The sequence below is a fragment of the Pelodiscus sinensis genome, chromosome 2, assembly GCF_049634645.1.
Source record: "Pelodiscus sinensis isolate JC-2024 chromosome 2, ASM4963464v1, whole genome shotgun sequence".
Classification (NCBI taxonomy): Eukaryota; Metazoa; Chordata; order Testudines; family Trionychidae; genus Pelodiscus; species Pelodiscus sinensis.
Window position 1 is genome coordinate 145,753,658 of NC_134712.1, and position 22,771 is coordinate 145,776,428.

A 22,771-nucleotide genomic window follows, 5' to 3' on the forward strand; every position below is an offset into this window, starting at 1 on the left:
TGGTACATATTGTAGGGGAAACTCTAGCCAAACATTTCTCCAGAGCTCAGTTTTATTCTCCCACACCTCACTTCCCTCAGTCCTTTATTCTCAAGCTGAGGTCTCTGCTGAGAAAAGTCTCCCTGGTCTGCTGGGGTTGGGGGTGCTAGCTTCGCATCTCCCTGGTCTGCTGTGGGGAAGCTGCTAGTGCGGGGTTGCCTCACCCTGTTTGTAAGTAGGGATCCGATGTAAGTCGGATCCATGTAACCCGGGGACTGCCTGTACTGGGAAACAAGAAGTTTTTTCTATGGTTAGAAAAGGTTTAACTTTCACATTTAAAGCTGTTAATGATATAGACAGGGCCATAAGAGGATTATCTAGATCAGTTCCCCTTTCAAGTCTAAAATGCAAAGGTTGGCAGTTCTGGATTTATTATGCAGAGACTCCAAACTGATGCATAGCAACATTATCTTGAACTATTATACTGGAAAGGGGCAACATTATCTTGAACTATTATCTTGAACTATTATACTATAAAATCTGTATACTAGTTTTAATTTGATTATATTCTTTAAAGAGATCTGTATGATGCTGCTCCGTTTTTCTACAGATCTGTTGAAAATTTCTTAAGTTATTACTATCTAAAATAAAATGTATAACTTGATCACAACAACACATTGAAAATTTGCTGTCCTTGTGCACAGTGTAACACCTTCCTTATAAGATCTGGATGCACTAAATTCAGCCACTAGATCAATGGTGGGCTGCAGGCCTCACTCTGATCATCAGGGCTCTATGCGTGGCCCACCAGACATTTTGTTTACCATTTCCTACTTGCAGAGTTGCAAGGTTCCATTGATTTCTGTCTATTAAAGTGGCACATACATAAAGCAAGAGCATGTAAAGTGAGGTGCACACTGGTTACACACAACATTGACTGACAACACTGGGCTCCTTCTGCACCCAAAGCGCTGCTGCGGTTCAATTGACACATCCCACAAATTCTAGGTAAGAAGCACGGTTAGCAAAACTATTCTATCCCAAGAGACCATATTGGTCATGACAATCTTGTAGCCCACTGAAATGAAAGAGGGCCACTCATGCGGCCCACTCCCTAGCCTAGGTTGCCCATTGCTGCAGTAGATCCAATGCACAAGAGAAAGGACTAGTCTTTGTGGGGGGAGTGTGTAGGGGGGAGACAACTCCAGACACTCTCATCTCTGCCCATGTCAATGGGACTTAGCAAGCAACTCCTTCCTTCATCCTATATTACCACAGGAGCACCTTCTCTGGCGAGCTCTTTCATAAAAGGAAAGACCCCAACTCCAGTCAAATCAGGATTATAAAAAAACAAAAAAACCCAACGATGTCAATTTATCTAAGTAAAGGGAACACAGAGGAAAAGGGAAGGCAGAAATATGCATCTCTCAACTTCTCTTAGGCTATGTCTACACTGCGGATCTATTTCGGGATACTGAAAGTATCCCAAAATAGCTATTTTGTGTGTTTAAAGCAGCTTGTTATTTTGAAATAGATTTCGAAATAACAGGCGAGCTATTCCAGCGTCCCTGTAACCTTCATTCCACGAGAGTTAAGGGACGTTTTGGAATAGCGCTTTATTTTGAAATTACTTCAAAATAAGCTATACAATTTGCTTAGCTCAAACTGCATAGTTTATTTCGAGGTAAGGGTGCAGTGTAGATATATCCTAAATGAGAAAAAAATTCCATGAACTCAGACTACCCAAAAGGTCATTTATTTTTCAGATCTTTGTGGAAACACCTGAACTTGAACTGAACTTCAAGGTAGTAACCCTCCCCTTTCCCCAAACAAGCCTTAAAATACATTCTCTAATATGCAATGTAATTTTCCTTAACAACAGCCATCACCCACCACCAAAAAAAAGCCCTCAGTTACCCTGTTCCAAGGATCTCCACCCCACACCCAGCAATGACAGCACCATCAGGACCCAGTAAGGGTGAGAGGGGATTTCAGCAAGATGGTTATTCTTTTCCAACATGTGTGAACCTAGTATGCAAATTGACTTAAACAGCTTTTTAAAAAAAATAGGAATTATTTTCCTATGAAGTGGGAAAACACACAAAAGCCCTTTGTTTTAAGACTTTATTGTGTTTCCAGCATAAATCTGATTTTGATTAGTAGAAGAGATAAATGGCACCATGAAAGGATTGTTTTTCATTATAAACACAAGATTTGACTGCATAAGTATTTTCTCCCTTGTAAGAGTTATCATGCTGTTATAAAATTATTGCATTGACACCATATCACATCCTAGCAACAATCTGTGTTTAGTATATAAATAGTACATAAATTACTGGTGTATTGATGCTTTCCCTTTCATAACATTGTTAACTTTTCCCCATGTCCATTCCCTCCATCTCAGTCACAGCAATTTCAAAACTGTTTCAAATGCCTATGTTTGGAGTCACAATAGAACTCAAAACATTGATTCGTGATTTAATGAAGAAGAGCAACCACTGTGGAAAGTAATCTGATTGCAGTAAGCTGCTCCATGTCCTGAAAAGCTCACTATAAATAATGCTAACATTTTGTAAGTTAGGATTCATTTCTGAGCAGTCACTGCTGAGCTGAGTTTTCATTCTGCAACATTCAGAATGCCCGTCAGTCACATGTGGGGCACAACAAGTGTACAGTACACCATAGGGTAGTGCCCCACATCTCTGTTTCATTAGACAGTGGGGGGGGGGGCAATCTTGTCAGCCTGAGGGTCAAATATAACATTTCACAAAGTTCTAGAGGGCTACACTTAGCACTTGGGAGCCGATCTTTCCTGTTCCACTCTCTTTAGAACTCTCAGGCCATGGCTACACTAGAAAGCTTAGAGTGGCGTGGCTGCTTCAGTGTAGTTGTGCCACTGCGAGCACAGACTCTGTAAGCCAACTGGAGAGAGCTCCCTCGTAAGCAGCAGTAGCTATGTCAGTGGAAGAAGCTCTCTCACTAGGCTCTGTCTTAGGGCAAGGCAAGCAAGGCGGGTTGCCTTGAGCCTTCACTTTTAGGGCCCCATGCTGCCTGGTGCCCACCCGCTTGCTCGCTGCCCTGACTGGGAGGCGCCCAATCATGCAATGCAGCTGACCACAGTGTGCCACCTTGGGCTCCAAAACTCTTTGGCTGGGCCTGTCTCCCGCCAACATAGTATTGTTCACACTGCTGTTTAGGAAGTAGGGTTCCCAGGTGTCCTGTTTGAACTGGACAGTCCGGTATTTGAGCTTTCTGTCCGGGAAACAAATTGAGAAATTACTGCACATATAAATGTGCGGTATTTTCTAATTACGTTTTATCATCATCATGAGTACCAGTACGTAGTTGCATACTGCCTGGCTGATAGACATGCTCACACTGTGTGAGCGTGTCTCCCAGCCAGGCAGTACGCAACTACACAGTAGAGAGGAGGAGGGTGGGGGCAGAGCCGGGGCAGGATTGAATTCCCAAGGACTATGCGCGGTACAGGGAGCACCCCGGGATTTGCATGTGCCCAGGCCAGCCCCGCTCCCAGCCAGTTTCCCCCCCCCCCCCCCGCTCAGCCCCACTCCCATCCCGGCCAGCCCTGCTCCCCCACAATCTCTTCTCGGCCAGCCCTGCTTCCCGCCTGCTCTTCCTGGATCTACCCTGGCCAGCCCCACTCTCCCTGACCTCCTCCCGGCCAGCCCCACTCCCCTCCCAGCCGGCCCCCCAGCTCCCCAACTGAGATCAAGTGTTTCCAGTATTTTTTTGAAATCATCTGGTAACCCTATTAGGAAGGTGTAATTTATGTCACTCAGGGATGGGGTGCGGGGGTTCACACCCCTGAGCAACATAACTTAATACATTTGTAATAAAATTTTGACTTTCTGGCTCTAAACAATGTGTTGTTCAGAAATGTCCTTTATTGTTATGTAAAATGTTTTATTGCAAGTTAAAAATTCTTGACGTCAAAACAAAATGTTTTGTTTCAAATTAAACATTTGTTTGGTGCAAACAATTTTTTCATGTTTTGATTAAAAAGAAAGTTAGTTAGTTTTGGGTAGGCCCAAAATTTCCAAATTTAAAAAATATATTTTAAAGTATGGAATTGCCAGTGAACCAAAAGCTATTAGAAATTCTCCCATCTGGAACCTGTACAGGTCCTAGGGCTGCAGAGGAGGCAGTGAAAGCTGCCTCCTTAGTGCCACCTCCCTATAGTGACTCAAAACATTTCTGGGCTTCTCAAGGGACACATCTGAATTCAAACAAATGATCATTTTCTTCCTGATACATTCACCTTCCAGGACCACTGTTTAGAATCTCAAAAGTCACAATTTCTAATCTGAATTTGTCTGGCTTCAGCTTCCCACCATTGGTTCTTGTTATGCTTTTCTCTGCTAAGTGAAAGAACTCATTATTTTCTCCCTGTGATGAAGGTATTTATGTCATCAAGGCACTTCTCAATCTGATAAATTACACAGATTAAACTCTAAGTCTCTCACTAGCCAATATTTTCTCCAGACCTCAAATAATTTTGGCTCCTTTTTGCATCCTCTTTAACATCTTTATTAAAATGTGGACACCAAATAGACAGACTATTCTATAACAGCCCTGGATTTAGTAGGAATATCCTGCTTTGACATACAAACACCATGTCCTGTCCCGGGGGCAGGCGGGGGCTGGCTGGCTTGGCTGCCCATTGTCCACCTTCCATCCCACCTTCCCTCCCACTGTCTTGCCTGCCCCTGCCTGGTCTCTAATTCACCCCCACCTCTTTCCTCCTCAAGCCCGACACTCATTCAGAATGTTGGAGTCTTGTCTCATGGGTATGGCGAGACAAGAGCCACCCCTGTAGAGTAAGCGTAGGGTGGGCTTGTTCTGGAATTCTTCTCTTTGGACCTCCCATCCCATCCTCCCGGAGGCAGGAACCACCCCCTTTAATCACCAGGAATGTTGGGAGGCGTACATCTGTCTCATCAATGCTTCCATAGAGGTAAAATTAGTTCCCTATTCCTACTCACTACTTCCCTCCTTATACGTCCCAGGATCACATTAGCCCATTATTCCTTTACTGTAAATAGTTTTATGAGACTTTATTTCCAATGTAAATCATTTTTGAAAAATAAAATAAAGGAACAGAACATCAAATTCATGTGGAACATAAGTAACTCTGGGGCTGATGCAAGATGTATGACTGTGAGTGTTTATCAATACGTCAAAGAGTGCTTCAAAGCAGCGGGGAATCTATACCCCACACCTGACTGCTGAGCAGCTCATAGTTTTGAACAAAGTTCACAACAATGGCATGATCCAAAGCTCATTGAAGTCAATGAAGAGAATCCCCATTGACTAATGAGCTTTGGATCACAGCCAGTATTAGTTGGCAAAGACAACTTTTTTTAAAAAAAATATGGTAATTTGCAGGAACTGAACTTATATAAAAGCTACCATAACAAAACCACCTTCAATATGCAAGTGTGGTTAGATATACAATTGGGGAGATGTAATCTGCTCCCCTAATGCATTATCCCTTATTCATAGCATAAGCAGTGTATATGTACTTTTAACCCTGAACCTATACAGAGCAGGTCTTGGAAAAGGAGGGGGAAAAAGGATACGGCATAGGCAGCGTACTTCCATCCATGTGGAAGCAAAGGTATGTAGATCCCAAACCCTACAATGGCTAGGTATGTGTAAAACAGCAGGGCCACAACCTGAAAGGTGTGGAGTGGTAAAGACCAGCCATTCACCCTGGAATGCTGGGGTGGAGAAACCAAGTCATTTCTACTGTTCAGCTGTTCCGGTCCTGTCCGTCTTAACCTCCTGTCATAGCAGCTCATCTGCAAGAAAGCAAAAAGAACTTTATATTCCCGGTGAAAAGTATCTTCTGTGCTTTTCAGAAACAAACAACATAAATGCTACAACATGAGGGTAAAGGATGCAGGCAAAAATGCTGTAGCTTTCTCTCAACATTTCTGTGTTGTGCTGCAACATTTTCTTGTTAATTCTGTTCTTGTACAAATGAGCACACTGAGTTTATTTTCCATCCAGTCCCAATATGAAAATTAAATTGCACCGACCTCCTTGTTTAAAATGAGCTGTATAATATATATTCTCTTGTGAGGGAAAACAGTTCACTCACCAATTTAATCATAAACTTTTGAATAGGAAAACAGATAAGCTATATTAGCATGGTACTGATGGTAGGTATCTTGGCTATGCAGGCTGGGCTCTACAACTATTAGACAACTCCCAACCCTCACTGACACCAATATTATTCTGATTAGTTCTGTTCTTGTGATGTAAAACAAGCCTACATTTTAATACATTAGGACAGCTATTAAATGAAAAGGAAGATGTGAAGCTGCTATGACATGTATCAAATGTAGTCTGAAAGGATGCTCATCCTAGAATACATGATTTGGGGGGCTGTTAAATGTCTGCAATCAAGTCTCCCTTGATTCTTAAAACACACACATATATTATCCATTAGAAATATTTATATGCTATGAAAAAGTAAAATACATCAATTAAAATATAAGCCAATAGTGAAGGATAGGCAGATTTGTTTTTCTTTAAAAGGCAGATAATAACTAAGAATGATGTCTGTGCTAAAAAGAGTTTTGATATGATTAAAAAGATACAAATTTGCTACTACTGACATCATGCCAAGGTGAAGGAGAGAGAGAGAGGAGAGAGAGAGAGAGACTAAAAAAACCCCAAAACTAACCAGTATAAATATATTAATAGAAAACAAATGTAACTAACACATATAGAGTACTCACTTCAACCATTTCCCCTTATCTTTACATCTGAAGCTTTTCTTGATGAAGGCTGAAACCTTTCTTTCCAAAGAATCAACCCCTTTCAAACAGGATAGCAACAGGATTTCTCAATGATGGAAACAAAGCTTGCCTTACAGCATTCTGCTGCTGCTGCTCACCAATGTATATTAGTATATTGTGCACACAGATTTCAAACCACTGGCCTCCATTAGTTCATGTTAGGTATTCCACCATACAGGAAAAATCCCCATTAGCTTCAGGGAAGCAATTTTGTCTTAAAAGCAGTTTTGTCCTGGAGACTGCTAGCAAATGTCTGTTGAAGGATTGTCTGGTACATTTAGAACCTGCAGTTATATAATGCTTGGCAGAACTGACATAGCTCAAATACCAATTTCTTTGAATTATTAATAAGAGAACCTCCTCCAGGCACAAAGCATCCTGATGCAGTGGTCATACAACAAATGCCAGGCATTTTCAATACTCATCTGCCTGCCCACACTGAAAGAGTGTTTACAGCTTGCTTAAATAGATTTCAAACAATTTCAGCAGCTAAGATAAAAAGCCATATACAAACCAAACTAAAACCTCCACACATCTCTGGAAGAATGTTTAATGACTCTTCTTATTTTGTGGCGTTTTAGCCATATGATAAAATTTTAAGGGGGAGTGGGATCTAGAGAGTGCTAAGCATTGGCTTAACAAATTTAACTTCAGTGGATGCACTGATATACGTTTCCATGCAAGTTATTGCACCACTAAACACTTTTGAAAAATCTCTTCCCTGAGGGCTTCTGGCAGTTAAGAGACCTACTTCCAGATGATCACATCCAAACTTAATGTAAACACAGTATTTCAACTGTATTTACTTTACACAATTTCAAATTCACTGTACTAAAGCCCAGGAAGGCTTTTATTTAACACAGCATATACACAAACTTATCAAAATATACAACATGGTGTGTATCTGTTGTATAGAGTCATAACTGGTTATGTTCTGTATTACTATCCAGGAATGGTTGTTTCAGTTTTGCTGTCTAGATTGACAGAGCTGGCTAATTAAAGGACTTCCAATTATAAGGAGGAAGTACTTTTCATACGTGTCTGGGTAGCACCTTGAATACTGTTGGTGCTATGCAGATAATAAGCAGGGCTTGAAAACCCACCTGGCTACTCACTCATCACTGGTAAACTGGGAACTTTCCCTAGTAAGCAAAAGCATCATCTTCTGTACAATTTAAACTTTCTTTGTTTAAAAACCTTCCAAATGTGAAGGTTTTATACCACTGTCTTCCTGAGACTGCATAAAAACCTGAGCAAAACCTCTGCTGCAGGTCAGAGCTTTGACAAATTGCAGCAGATCACAACACTTACGTATGGCACATATAAACAGTGATTCGTTGCTGTTACTCAGAAACCAGTGGGCAGCAGTGAATGTGTCAAAAATCACGTCTGTTTCAAAATGCTGCTGCATCTGGTGGGTGTGGCGGGGGAGGCAAAAGAAGCACCAGAAGCACTAGAGTTATTTACAGGGGAGAAATTCCCCTAAATGAAAAGGCTGGAGGACTGATAAAGTATTAGAGGCCTTTTCCTCATACCTCCAGTCATAGCAAAACATGAAGTTCTGTGGGGTAATGTAATTTGGGTGAAAAGCAGAGTTGAGAGCAGAAGAGAGGGGAAAAAAGTCCATTCTTCCTTTCAGAAGCTAGAGAGGCATGAGTCATTTTCAAGTGTGTCAGAAATCTGTTAAACAGTAGTTCACTTGAAAGACAAAGCCTTCAAGCAAGGCCAAGACTGCACAAAAATAGTGGCACCCAAAAGGTAATAAGCCATTATAATTTACAAACCTTCCTTCGCCCATAAAAATAGAGAGAGGAGCCCTCCCTAGCTTTTATTGCCATTAAATACAACAAAAGCCTCAAAGCTACATAAGAAAAGTGAAAACTGACAGAAGGAACAAAGTGGTACAAAGGAATAAGTAAGAGCTAAGAGCACTCAAGATGAACTCAGAGCTGGTTGAGAAAAATTCAAAACGTTAATGAAAAAAGCAGGTCAAAATGTTTATATTTCATCCCATCCAGCACCTTAGTAAAGCTCAGTTCCATCAGAGACACTTAGAAAATAGGAGCTGATCTACATTGAAAACTTACTTTGGCAGAGCTACAGCGTGGACAGTACTAGGTGGACGGAAGAATTCTTCTGTTGACCTAGCTACTACCTTGCGGTGAGGTGGATTGACCATAGAAATGGGAGAAATTCTTGTCACTATAGTGCCTACCCTGAAGCGCTTGCTGCAGCTATGGCATTGTGGTTCTTTAAGTGTAGACACAACTGAAGTCCACATGTCATATAAAACCATGGTGGATGAGGCACAGGGGATACCAATGACAATATTGCTAATCTCCAGAGTTCAAAAATCATGCAACTTCTCCCCACAAACACAATTTAAAGCAATACTTATTTAGTGTTCTTTGGGCAGGACTTTTGACTCTACAATGGAAAAATCCTCCCGACATCCCCTCCCCATTGCTGTGCACACAGGCGTCCAGATGAAATTTTAACCTGAAACCAGCAGAAAATGCTCACAATGAATGGGGCTGAGGGCCACGTTCTCCAGAGAAGGGCTTTATTCGTACTAACCACTCCATAATATCCTTTTGGTATCTGACCCTCCACATCCTTACCATCCCCACCAACATCAGTATGCTTCCCGATTCCAGGGCAATCTCTAGCTCTTACCCCAGCGCTATCCTCTCTCAAGGCAGGCTCCAGCTACCTGCCTATGATGGGCAGGAGAAATGCATAGACTTCTCCTCATGGACGAGCCTACCACCACTACACAAAGGTTTCTCTCTGCCATCTGAAGAACACACACAAAACAAATACAAGTGGCCACATTTTTATTTACATCCTCCCACCCCCATTTACTACGGGAATCCAGGCTGCATGAGATCAGTCTCTGATCTAAGTGGACAAGACCCAAAGCTTACAGGTTCCTGCTTGCAAAAAGAAAACTCAAACAAACACTGCTGTCCCCTGACTGCAGCCTGCTTAGCTAGTTGGGCAGAGGCCTCTGGTGGCCAGTTGCATGAATGGCAACAGCTCAGCTAAAATTCCTCAGCTGCCTGCAATTTCTATCATCAAAAGCATAGAGAGGCCCCAAAATTGTGATGATCGGAGTATCATTCCAAGGGCTGGCAATGCTTCAAGATCCACAGCCTTGTGTTTTCCAGAGAAGAGGCCAGATCACCTGCTGATATCGCATGCAATGATGGAATTCCTGCAAAGCAGGTAGCACAAGTCTTGTGGAGCCAGAGAGGGCTCAGAGTGCTAATCTTACTCCCATGGTAATGTTCCATAGCCAGCCAAACGTTCTCATAAGAAGAATTTAAAGCAGCGGTTCTCGGCATTTTTAGGCTCATGGCTTTTAGCTTTAATTTTAAAAAACATCTGGTTTATTAAATATTTTGTACCCATGCTATAGAATACACAGTAATGTACTAAGTACGGGCCTTGTGCATAGCACAGTGGCTGCTCCTGCCCTGCAGGGCTGGAATGGCTCAGCTCCGCAACCCCAGAGGTTGCAGCATCACTGAGCATTGGCCCAGTGAGTAGATTTGTGAAAGTCGTGTTGTGGCCTGGCGTAGGGGGCCACAGTGACACTTGCTCTACTTCTGGCTCTGCCAGCTTCCACACCCCCCCCCCATCATCAATAGGTAGGCACTGTGACCGTGCACCAGGATGCAATGTCCTGAGCATCAAGCTGAGCCCAGCCAGCTCAGCAGAGCCATTGCTGTGGGTGTGATCTGCAACCTTGCACCTCCCAGGACCCAGTCCTCCCAATAGATCCTTTGACACATTGTTGTAACCCAATTTTGGGTCTCAACCCATGTGTTGCAATACCCTGATGTAGAGGACATGTTCCAACTGGGCTATATAGGTCTGTCTCAGAACAGAACCATCTCCATCTCCTTCCATGGACAATTATTCTAAGAGAAATAAAGAGGGGAACAAGGGCAGTGAGTCTGAAGATGCCCTTCACATAACTTCCCTGTGCAAATTGATCTTCCTTCCACCTAAACAAATGGTATCTTTATTCCAGTGCACTCAGTAGCCTCACTCTGTCCTTAAATTGCTCCTCAAAACCCAAATCAACTTTTTATTGTGATTCCCATCACTAACAGACTCCTGTGCTGTGAGTCATCAGTAACACGTTATTTATCTCTTCCCACCTTTATCAATCAACTTTATTGTCTAAAGCTGTTGGACGCAGATTATAAGCACTTCAAGAAAAGGGCCGTTTAGTTTTAGATTTGGGATTGTTGTCTTTGTAAAGGTCCATACAAGGTTATGTCAGACCATACAAGGTGGTCTAGTGGACAGGGCTCTGGACTGGGAACAAAGAAAGGTGTTCCATTCTAAGCTGGTCCACTGATCTGCTGTGCGAACCTGGGTAAATCATTTCATATCTCTTTGTTTCCTTCCCCACCTTTTATCCATTTAGATTTTAAGCTCTCTGGGCAGGAATGTTCTCCCACTATGTGTTAGTACAATACCTACCACAATAGGGCTCTCATTTCAGCTGGGACAGTAGATACTACTGTAATATAAATACTTAGTTCTATTCTATCCATGCAAACTATTCACAGTAATAAACAAATGTGTACATGTATGGTTTATTATAGCTACTTAATATATAGCTACCGCAAGTCAAAGACACAAAAAGAGGAAGAAGAGCATTTCCCCTGTACAACAGGCAAATCTCACCTCTCTCTCTCTCTCACACACACACACACGCACACACTTAAGTGTGACTTGTATTTTTCAAATATTTAAACATTATAAGTGGGGCTGGTAGGGCCATCTATGATTAAGTTTCACTGACAATTTCCATTATAAGACCTTGCTTTCAGTTGCTTATAACTTTGCCAAACTTTAAGTTTTGGGATTGAAATATTCCATGCTAGTTGCCTGCTTCAGGCTGAATTTTTGGGGCTTTTAGTACCTCATTTCCAGACCCATACAACATGGAGGAGGAAGCTGCTTAATTCAAATGCAAGAGGACAAAAGTCAGACCTAGGGAAAGATGGGGGAGTACACTTCCAGAAAAAGCCTGGGAGGAGGGAGACATCTAACAAAGCACCAGGATGAAGGGAGAGAACTGGGATTGGCTTGGCAGAGACTGGGGCAAGGACCCAGGAGAAGGGAGGAATGAAAGTGCAGAAGACTGGGTCTGGAGTGGGAGATTACTCCTTGCCTGGCCAGCACAGATCTCTGTACCCCAAAAGCTTGTCTCTCTCACCAACAGAAATTGGTGAAAGAAAAGGTATCACCTCGCCCACCTTGTCTCTCTAATCTACTACTACTGTCATATGGCAAGGTCAGTATGGTTGATATAAATGTTCCAATCATGCTTTATGACCCATCTGGGTGTCAGTGGTGTCACATGAACTTCTGTTTTTTCAGTTTCAAAATAACTAGGAAAATACAAAAAACAAAACAAAACAAAAACACAAAAACTGTATTATAAGAACATTATACAGATTGCAAAGTCAAGCATTCAAAAGTTAGGAAATACCTGAATTAAGGCTACTTACACACAGATGATTTCATGGGTAAGGCAGTTGACTGCTACCTTGGGGTATTGGATTATATTTCTGCTTCTGCCAGATGATTCATATGTGTTGACAATCAATTCTTCCTCCTGCCCAGACCCCACATCACAAGCCCACTTCCTGACACACTGAACCCCTCATTTTTGGCTCCACTCCAGAGCCTAGAGGGCCACAAAATATACTAGCCTGGACCCCCATAGGTTCTGGCGTACAAGGGGAATGTGGGAAGTGTCTTTCTGCTTCTCAGTCAGGTGTCAAGCCAGTGAGGTGGAGTTTGTTTGGATTTTTTTTGTTTTTGCTTCTCATTTTTCTGCAGCTCCCAATTGATTTTTCTGTGGATTAGCGGCCACTGACCCAAGAAAGGTTTCCCACCCCTGCCCTAACATCTTTTGTGGAACTGGAATTATGATGTTGGTGTAGTAGGACACTTACATTGGTGGAGCAAAGATGTAGTGTGTACACTAACATAATTAGGTTGATTTAAGTGGCAGACGTGTTCTCAAATTGTAAGTCTTTATGCACAGGTTTTCATGGGCATTAATGTGTTGTACAAGATCAGCACCTGCAAAGACTCATAGAAATGAGATGGACTAGTTATCTGAAAAATTCTCAGCACTTTGAAAGAGATTCAGAGTATTTGTCAAACGTTGTGATTACATATGGCAATCTGTCCACTGAAGCATGAGGGCTGTTGAAAGTTAGTGAATCATCCAAATTCTTGTTCTTCTGAGATTATAAAAATGGTTTCAAAATTTTTTGCTCCTATGAGTAATTACCTTCAAAAAGAACTAATGCGCCTTGCTAAAAAGAGCTGAATTCATTACTGTTGCCTCTTCACAACTTCTAAAACCTTTTTTTAAACTAAAAGATTTTTCCCCCTCAAAGATTTCATCCAAGAACATTTTTGAAAGATCCATGTGATAAAGCATCAACATTAAAATGTGTCACTCAAACTGCCAAAGTATCTCCTCCAAATTTTCAAGAATCCATCGTCACTGACCACTTCTAGGATTCCAAAATGCAAATGAGCATTAATGGTCCAAGATTTAGCATAAATGGATTATCAAACCAGGATGAATTCCAAAGGAGATTTTCAGAGAATTCCAAGTTATACAAAACTTGTCACCAATCTATTCCACCATCTCTCCAGACTTTTTGAAATTGGAAAAAAATATGAATTAGTAATCATTCATTTTATTCAGATCTACTGAGGCAGTGTGATCATTTTTTTGACACAGTCACAATTTGAGCTACACTGGACTGTCAGCCCTCTTAGGGCATCTCTATACTAGGAAATTATTTTGAAATAGTTATTTTGGGAGTTATTATTTGGAAATAAGCTATTTCAAAATAGTGTGTCTACACTACAGGGAAGCTTTGAAATTAGTCCGAGACAGGCTCCCTTAATTTGGATGTGCTACCTCGACTTAGAGCCCCAGGAAGAACAAGGGAGTAATTACTTTGAATTACTCTGGGGAGTAGTTATTTTGAAATAGCAGCAGTGGAGCATCCACACTACCGCTATTTTGAAATAATTATTTTGAAAAAAGTGTTATTCCTCATGGAAAGAAGGAGTTATTATTTTGAAATAACCAGCTCATTATTTCAAAATAACAGAAACTCTGATTACATTCATATACTGCAAAGTAATTATTTTCAGCATTATTTTTGTTTCTCACAAGGTGTACTATTTATGTAGCCATAAGCACAGTGGACAATCATTAATATTTATTGTGCAATGCCTAAATATCCTGTTTACTCAGAGGTGTTCGTAATCAAGCTGTCTCAATATGAAGAAATATTTAAAAAGCAGAACATATTTCATTTTCAGCTTCCCGTTCTCATGAACACTTGCACTTACAAAGCTGAAATTCTGGGACTTCAGTTTTCACATTACAGGAAGACTGTCCAGCTTACTCCCCGTTCTTATGGTAAATTTCATGACAATTCTTGTGCCACTACTTAAGGTGGCATCAAATGTGATCTCAGAAACAGATTTTCCCTACAATCATTCATGCTTTACCACCAACTTTGGAGTCTGCTTCACCCTCCCTCTCCCTCTCCCCCTCCCCCTGCCCCTCTCTCTATATACATACCAGTAAGATCAAACCATACACTGTTCTGGGCCTGTCTGACCATTTTTTGACACACTTTTATCATGTTTCTTTCATAGGATCTTGTACATCAACCTGCCTCATTTCAATTCAAAAGCACTCAAAATGCCATAGAGACTCCTGTCTGGTAATATATACAGCTTTCTGTACATCTGTGCAGAAAATTGAGCTAGTTTTCCCCTCTGTCCCAGAGCAATAAATGGTAGGAATGAACATATTTTGTGTTCCAGCAGCAGCCAACTGAACTAATTAAGAAGTAGGATTTATTCTTTGACTGATTTCTCTCTTGGTATTATTGTAAATGTAACCCCCAAGGAGATTGCCTAGATTCCTTGGACTCTGTCTGCTGGCAGCTCAGGGAGAGGCACTCGGAGTTTGCCTTGGCTCCCCCTCCCTACCAGGAACAGAGTCCGCCTGGCAACCCATAGGGCTTGAGAGGCCCTTCCCAGGGAGTTCAGGGGTGGAAGGAGGAGCCATGGTTGGGGGAGTCTGGAGCCAGCCAGGGCAAGGGGAGGGCTGACTGTGTGGGAGCTAGTAAGCCCCAGGCCTGCATGCAGGGTTTCCCCCTGAGAACTGGCCTCTAGGGACCTGAAGGAAGGATCCCTCAGCTGGGTTTTATGTCTCCACTGTTGATTCCCAGTTTGGAGTTTGCTGGGACGCTTCCCCAGCCAGGTTGAGTTGGCTCCCCGGCTCCCTGGGTGAGACCAGTCACCGCATGGTCAGCTCTGCTTTGTCTGCTGGTTCGGGGCTGCTGCCTGCTGTGTGTGTGTCTGAATGCTGGGGTAGGAGATTACAGTTTGAATTTTAGTGCAGTTGTGTGGCCTGCACCTTGAGCCCTGCACCCCTTTGTGGTGAGGGGAAATCCTGGGACCGAAGCAGCCTGATTCCTGCCTGAGGAGGATCTCTGCCAGAAGAGACCAGCCCCTCTGCAGTGACTGAGTCATCTCTCAACCTGAGCCTCATTCATGGAGTGTGTGAGTGCACCATCTTTTAGTTAGTAAGTCAGGGAATTTGTTTGGGGATTTTATAACCTGCTGCATATTAAACTGTGGAGGGATTTACCACCTTCTCCCGCTTGCGAGTCCTTTGGGCTGTACTGGACCCAGTCAGCCTCACTGCTAAACCACTGCAGAGAAGAATTTTGTGGTCAAAAGTCATCAAGGGCCCCAACAAAGTACACGTACCAACGGGACACTAATCTTACAGTTACTGGGCACCGGTGAACCTAAAAATAGTGTTTTACCCTGTTATGTTATATTTGTCTCCTGTTTAATATAATTGTGTTTAATATAGTGTATGTGTTTGTGTTTTTTTCTGGGAGTCTCCAACTATCTTGCAAATACGTGGGGATTACCCTGGGTTAGAATTTTCCTCCCAAGCTGCCCTGGTGACCCTGCCAGGAAGGAGTGAGGAAGGTGGAGGCACCACCAAATAAATCCATCGGAAAAAATAAGGTTGAGTGGGTGGTGGGATCCAGAAGAACCCAGACTTATCCATCAAAACCTGTAAGCAGATTGGCCTTAAAGAAGGTAACCAGGTGGAGCGGGGGCACTACATGAAGTAACAGAAGGAAGTTGACAGGAAGATGTCCATGACGTAAGGCAAAGATCACCACTTTTTAGAAGTTACACATTTTATGTTGACCCTCATCAGATTCCTGACCTTCACTTGTAACCAACTGACATGAGGCCAACTCCCAAAGAATCCAGCCACAATTTACATGAGCCACACTGTCAAGACAGTATCTTGTACATTTAGCTTGTACTAGAGATTCCAGTGCAATGTAGACATGTTCAGTGAAGCTGATACTTAAATATGAAGACTTGACTAAATGCAGTAACTAATAAATGGACAGTAATCTGTACCCTAAATTCAAAATAAAAACTATAGAACCTGTATCTTACCTAAATAGAAATAAGGTAAAGTGAGCAGAGCAGCAGCAACAATGACAAATTAACCAGAAATTTTTTAAAAAGTGAAACAGAAAATGGGAATAGGTTGTGAAACAAAAACAGCACTAGGACAGAACACAGTGGGCTGTCCTACACAACCATGGTAAATAGATCTAACTTACGCAATGTCAGGTATGTGAATAATGTAACTGAAGTTGATGTTGTTAGATCCACTTATGCATAGTGACTACACTGAACTTTGTTAATGGAAAAGCATTTTCCATCAATTTCCCTTATGCTTCTCATGAAGGTGGAGTACATAAAACTGATTGGAAAGTTATCTGCCATTGATTCAGCATATCTTCACCAGACCTGCTAAATTGACATTGCTACATAGATCGCAGCAGAGCTGATCTATCAGCAAGTGTAAACATATCCTGAGACAACAAAAGCAAAGCTTACACAAATTACTATATATTAACTTGAAGTTTAACCTTACTTCCTCTCTTTCTACAGCACATAATTTAGAGTAGCTTGTTCTTCCAAGTGACAGGAACATTAACATTGAGGGTGCAAATTATTCAAATGTGGGTGCTCTCCATTCAAACAGAACTGGAAGTGTGGCTGAGCATCATTCTCCAAACACTAATTTGTAAAGAGGAATGTATCTATAAAGATGAAATAAAATTATCCCTGACACAAGGCATGCTATCCTTTGCTGGAAAAGGATATTGCATACAGAGGAACCTTGGGGCATGTCTAAACTACATCCCTCTTTCAAAAGAGGGATGTAAATTAGACATACTGAAATTGCAAATGAAGCTGGGATTTGAATTTCCTGTGCTTCATTTGCATAATGGCGGTTGCGCGTTCTTTCAAAAATGGGTATTTTGAAAGTGAAACTGCCGTCTAGATGCGGATCTTTAAAAAAAATCCTTTTTCAAAAGATCCTGTAAACCTCATTTGGCAGTTTCACTTTCAAAATACCCATTTTCAAAAGAATGCGCGTCCACCATTATGCAAATGAAGCACGGGAAATTCAAATCCCAGCTTCATTTGCAATTTCGATATATCTAATTTACATCCCTCTTTTGAAAGAGGGATGTAGTCTAGACATAGCCTTGGTTACTAACACCTTTTCAGTGGACTTCATTCATATCTCTGAAACGCTGAAAACTCACAACAAAACATTAAGGTTGTTTTTTCAAAAGTTTAGAGCTGAACATTGACTTAATACAGCTTTGAAATTTTATTATGCAGAAGAAAAATGCTGCTTTTAGCCATCTTAATTTTAAGGAAACAAACATTGTTTCCTTATCTTGTCAATTTTTAAACATTCCCTTCATTTTTCTAATCATTTATGTTTGACACAGTAGTGTACTGTATTTTTTTTTTAATTTAGAGTTTTGGTTTTTGTTTGGTTTTGCTACTGCCTGATTGTGTACTTCTGATACCAAATGAAGTGTGTGGTTGACTGGTCAGTATGTAAATCTGATATTTAACTCTGAGTTTTACTGTATTTAAGATACTGCCGAATACAGGAAACAACAGATTATGACACAGCAAAAACACCTCTCAAAGACTCCAATCCTAACAAATATGAGCTTTGACCATTCTCTTGTCTGTGGAAGATATTTTGGCAAGAATTAATAAATGTGGAATGCCATACTACTGAACTAGAATGTTTAGCAGCTTCCTCTGAATTTCTGGATGTCCATTTGAGACAACAGAAATGGCTGCCTGCCAGCCAAACTTAGAAAATGGAGTATATGAAAGTTCCTGAATCTCACTTGTTATAGTGTTACACATAGCTGACATAAGCAACTTATAGCAGGTGTAAAGGTTCAACAGAATGGAGTTAGATAAAGCCAGTTATGAAACTACCCTAAAAGCAGCGAGGAGTCCTGTGGCACCTTATAGACTAACTGAAGTGTAGGAGCATAAGCTTTCGTGGGCAAAGACCCACTTCGTCAGATGCATGCAGGTCCAAAAAATAAGCCCTCCACTATTACGATTTAATTTCAAAATAGAGATTGGCTTGTGTAGACACTGGGAAAGTTATTTCGAAATAACAGCTGTTATTTCGAAATAACTTTTATGTGTAGACGTACCCTAACTTTATAAGGCAAGACACCTATGCAAAATTTCTCACTTACTCCGGGGAAGAAAGAGGGAGCTCTTCACCTTAATCATGTGTCATTCTTGGGGACCATTGAAGTAATTGAGTTTCACCCTGTTATTCAATCTAGACTGGAGCCCCGCCTGAGATCTTGTGCTTGAGGAATCAGAAGGAAGAGGCATGAGAAATCCAATATTGCAGAAAGCCTTCTCCTCAGTGTCTCATTTGGGACAAAGTACAGTGGTGACTTGCGAAGAACTACAAGCATTACAACAAATTTGTTTGCTCAGCATTTTGTACTCAGGATATGTCTACATGGCAACTAGACACCTGCAGCTGTGTTATGCCAGCCATCTTGGGCTCTTCAGGCTCGAGCTGCAGGGCTGTTTCATTTCTGTGTAGACTTCTGGGCTCAACTTGAAGCCCAAGCTTTAGGACCCTGCGAGGTGGGATGGTCCCAGAGCTCAGGCTGCAGCCCAAGTCTGAAAATCTACATAGCAAGAAAACAGCCCTGCAGCCTGAGCCTCATAAACCCAAATCAGTTGGCACAGGCCAGCTGCAGGAATCTAGGTGCCATGTAGATATACCCAGAGCCACAATCCAGATATTACTTTTATCTAGCCTAAAGTACACTAGACACATTACACAACACGGCAAAGAAAAGAATTCTTCCTGAAAGAGCTTGCAATCCAAATTTACATTTATAACATTAAAAGTTATAAATAGTAAAGAGAGGATGGGGTAGCAATGCAGCTAAAATGTAATTTTATGAAATGTAATGTGCTTCAGTGTACCTAACCAGCCATCCTTTCTGACTTGCAGAAAGGACCAGCCCACTGCTGTTGGTAAAAATGTATTAACCAGACTGTTTGTGATTGTTATATGTTAAAGCAGAAATAGACCAAAAGGGTCTATTTGTCACTATTGCCACCCTTTTAGTGTAGAGACTGTGTTTTTTCATTTTAAAAGGGTACAAACATTTTTGTACTAATTCTGTTTTTACAAAAGCAACTGTTATTTTTGTTTATATAAGTAAAAATAAAAAATGTGTTAAATATAAGTGTAAAGGCCATCACTGAACCAAATGTTCTATAAAAAAGCCAAGGACAAACATAAAAGGTCCAAAAAATTGCTACACGCCCCTATTAAAATGAAAATTAAGGGAAAATTAACAATTGTATGAGGCAAGCATCTATCAATTGGAACAAAATAGCTGTAATATAAAAAAGCAACTTAAAAAAACAAGCACTCATCAAAGAGCTATTAATTACAATATAATGGTGCAAAACTTATTAATAATAATCCCAATAAAAAACCTGCTATAAAAGAGCTGCTTTGCTATAGTTTTTGGATTCCCTCCTACCAAGACTTCTCATGGAATACTCTGTTGTGACTGATAAAGCCCTACTCCTCTTTGCTGGCCACCAGAGCAATTCAAATGCTGAACTGGTAACGATAACATTAACTGGTGAAACTGTGTGTGTGTGTATATGTGTGTCTATGTAATCATATGCTAGCTGCTTTACTATTGCATTCCTAATAAACACAGCATATTACCCTTTCCCCAAAAATATTCCCATGAGATTCTTATAAGCATAACATTTTTTGGTGGAGAATGTGGGCACTTTTTAATTGTTATTTATGTATGTATTTATTATTGCAGCTTTAGGCTACCTTTTATTACAATTACAACTTTGTTTTATGTTTTAAAAACATATTACACTTTATAAAGCATCAAAGTACCTTACGGATTAAATGCTAAATACCAAAGTTAAACAATACTAATTTCCTGGACTGGCAAAAGCATTTGTTAATTTTGCAACTTTTAATAAATTCAAATAGATTTTTAGTAGCATTAATTAAAAAACAAATTTAATTTATTGTATATTATATACAAATACAAATAAACATCCATACATGCATTAAAAAAATAATTTTACACAGCTTTAGTTATTTTTACACAGCAGAACTTTTTTATACATTTCAGACAATTAAATTTTAATAGAAAACACTTATCTTTTTTAGTGAATGTGACTAAATTATTTATAGTCAAATTATTTAAATTAGGATTTTTTTATTTGAAGCTTTAAAGACCATTCCTTTAGGAAAGGGACCCCTCTTTTTTTAGAAATGCTGCACAGAAACAAAAAAAATGTATTTAATAACACTTTGCCTTTAACACTTTTAGATATAACTGATTAATTTCCACTAAAGTCTGCAGTATTAACTTTTTATTTTTTTTAATTACTTGCTAATTTTTCAAAATGACAACTGTATTAGTTTAGATATTACTATTTAAGTGTTATTTTAGGAATTAGATTTTTTTTTACCCTTAAACTTACTGAGTTTTTTTTAATATTGCTCCTATGCTGCTTTCCAGGGCTTCCAGCAAGTGTTTTACTTTTTGTATTTGACAACCTGCCAGCTTGTCTGGGCCCAATTCTGCTTCCTTGATGAACCTTGTTTTAAAAAGTGGACACAGGCTTTGTTTTACTACCAATTTTGCAAGGAGGATGGGTTTTTTAACTAGTCTCCACACCTGGCTCCATTTTGGGGGTAAATTTGAATTTTTATTTTTGCAGTTAGCTAATTTTTTAAATGCTTCATTACAGGCCTTTTATAAGAGCAAAGATCATGGTTAACACTGTGCAATTGATTGTTATCTTTGTCTGCATATTGCATTGAGCAAGGGCTTTGATGCAGTGCAAAAAAGTAAACATGGATATCACAAGGGTCAACACAGGGGTTGTAATCTCAAAGGGTGATGGTGTGAACTTGGAGGAAGAGGAAAATTTGGGATGTGGGATATGAACCCACAGCTCCTTATGTGTGTAGAAAGCATCTAGCACATTTAAACAAAACAACCACCAACCAAGTGAAAGAGGAAAGAGACAGCAGAAGTGTAAGGAGAGCAAATGTGAGTCAGCAACACAAAGAGTGAGACAAGGACCATACTCTAGAGAAAAAAAAGGGAAAGAGAAGGTCGTCTGAAGTGGCAGGAATGAGAAGTCACAATCTCAGTTCCAGTGTCATGAGGACAGAGGAAGAGACAGAAGAAGGAAGCTCTAAAAGTCTAAAACATGATAATAGTACAGGACAAGGGCTAGGTGGCCCAGATAGCTGTCAGTTCTGGCATACCCTAAAGAGTAGAAGGTAGAAAGGTCACAATTTTACTGGTTTTTGCTGATGGACTAGATATTTCAAAGAGCACAGAAACAGAAAGAGGGAGGTGTAGGGCTATGGATGGTGTAGCAACTGTGAAAAATCAGGAACTGCGAGGATTGGGGGGAAAGGGTTAATAGGTATCTGTATAAGACAAAGCCCTGAATATCAAGATTGTCCCTATAAAAATCAGGACACCACAGAACAGCAGGAGGGCAGGAAGAAGTCAGTAGGAAGGGAATGAGCGGTAAAAGTAATGAAGGCAGGGACAGAGAAAGACGGTACCAGAGGCAAGGGGCAGGGCCAGATGGCATAGGAGAGGCAGTAAGAGAAAACACACAGTTAAAAGGCAGTAGCATATAATAGCACAGAAATCAAGTGATGTGAAGAAATGGGAAGTCAGCACAGTATCTAAATGAGGCAAGTTATTCATATGAGAACTTAGGGGAAAGGAGTGAAGTTGTGTCATGATGACAGAAGGGAGAAGTCTGCAGGCTCTAGAGGTCATGTCTACTATTCAGCAGGGCCTCAGCAGCGCTTTTAAATTTCCAATTCCTGTTGTCTTGATGTCAGGGCTGGCTTTAGGCCGATTCCCTGGAATGGGGCCCTGCGCCTAATGGGGCTTTGCTCCTGAGCACGTGAGGCATGCGCAGTGCCCCCCTTGGGCGCGCGACGTATGTGCAGTGCCGCCCTGGGTGTGCAATGCATGCGCAGGGCCCCAGGCGCACAGCTCATGCGCAGCCCCACCCCCGGAATTGGGCCTGGCACTGGTTAAAGCCAGCCCTGCTTGGTGTCTGGTGGCAAGTCAGGAGATGGACCCAGGAGACTCCCTTCCAGTAGCTGCAGACTTAGGGTACATCTACACAGCAGTGTTATTTCAGATAACATCAGTCTGCATCCACACTACAAGCAGTTATTTCGACATAATGTTGAAATACTGTCAAGCTGGAAGACTTCTTACTCTGACTCCTGTAACCCTCATTTTATGAGGAGTAAGGGAAGTCAGAGGAAGTGTGTTCTACCTCGGAGTTTCTGCTGTGTAAACAGCACCAAAAGCAGAAATAAGCTATTTCAACTTAAGCTACACAATTGACGTAGCTGAAGTTGTGTAGCTTATTTCGGCTTT

At 41.0% G+C, this 22,771-nt stretch overlaps 1 protein-coding gene across 6 annotated transcripts in view; it reads right to left on the reverse strand.

Annotated features, from left to right (window-relative positions):
• LOC102463861 (palmitoyltransferase ZDHHC11) overlaps nt 1-22,771 on the reverse strand; it is a 90,777-nt gene that overhangs the window by 43,018 nt on the left and 24,988 nt on the right. For 5 of the 6 annotated variants that reach the window (XM_075921564.1, XM_075921563.1, XM_075921561.1 and 2 more), the window contains one exon: nt 5,580-5,801. In XM_075921564.1, the coding sequence (XP_075777679.1) occupies nt 5,580-5,801 (222 nt within the window). Of the gene's footprint in view, nt 1-5,579; nt 5,802-6,746; nt 11,464-22,771 lie in introns of those variants that run through there. The other variant, XM_075921562.1, reaches the window with a different exon arrangement.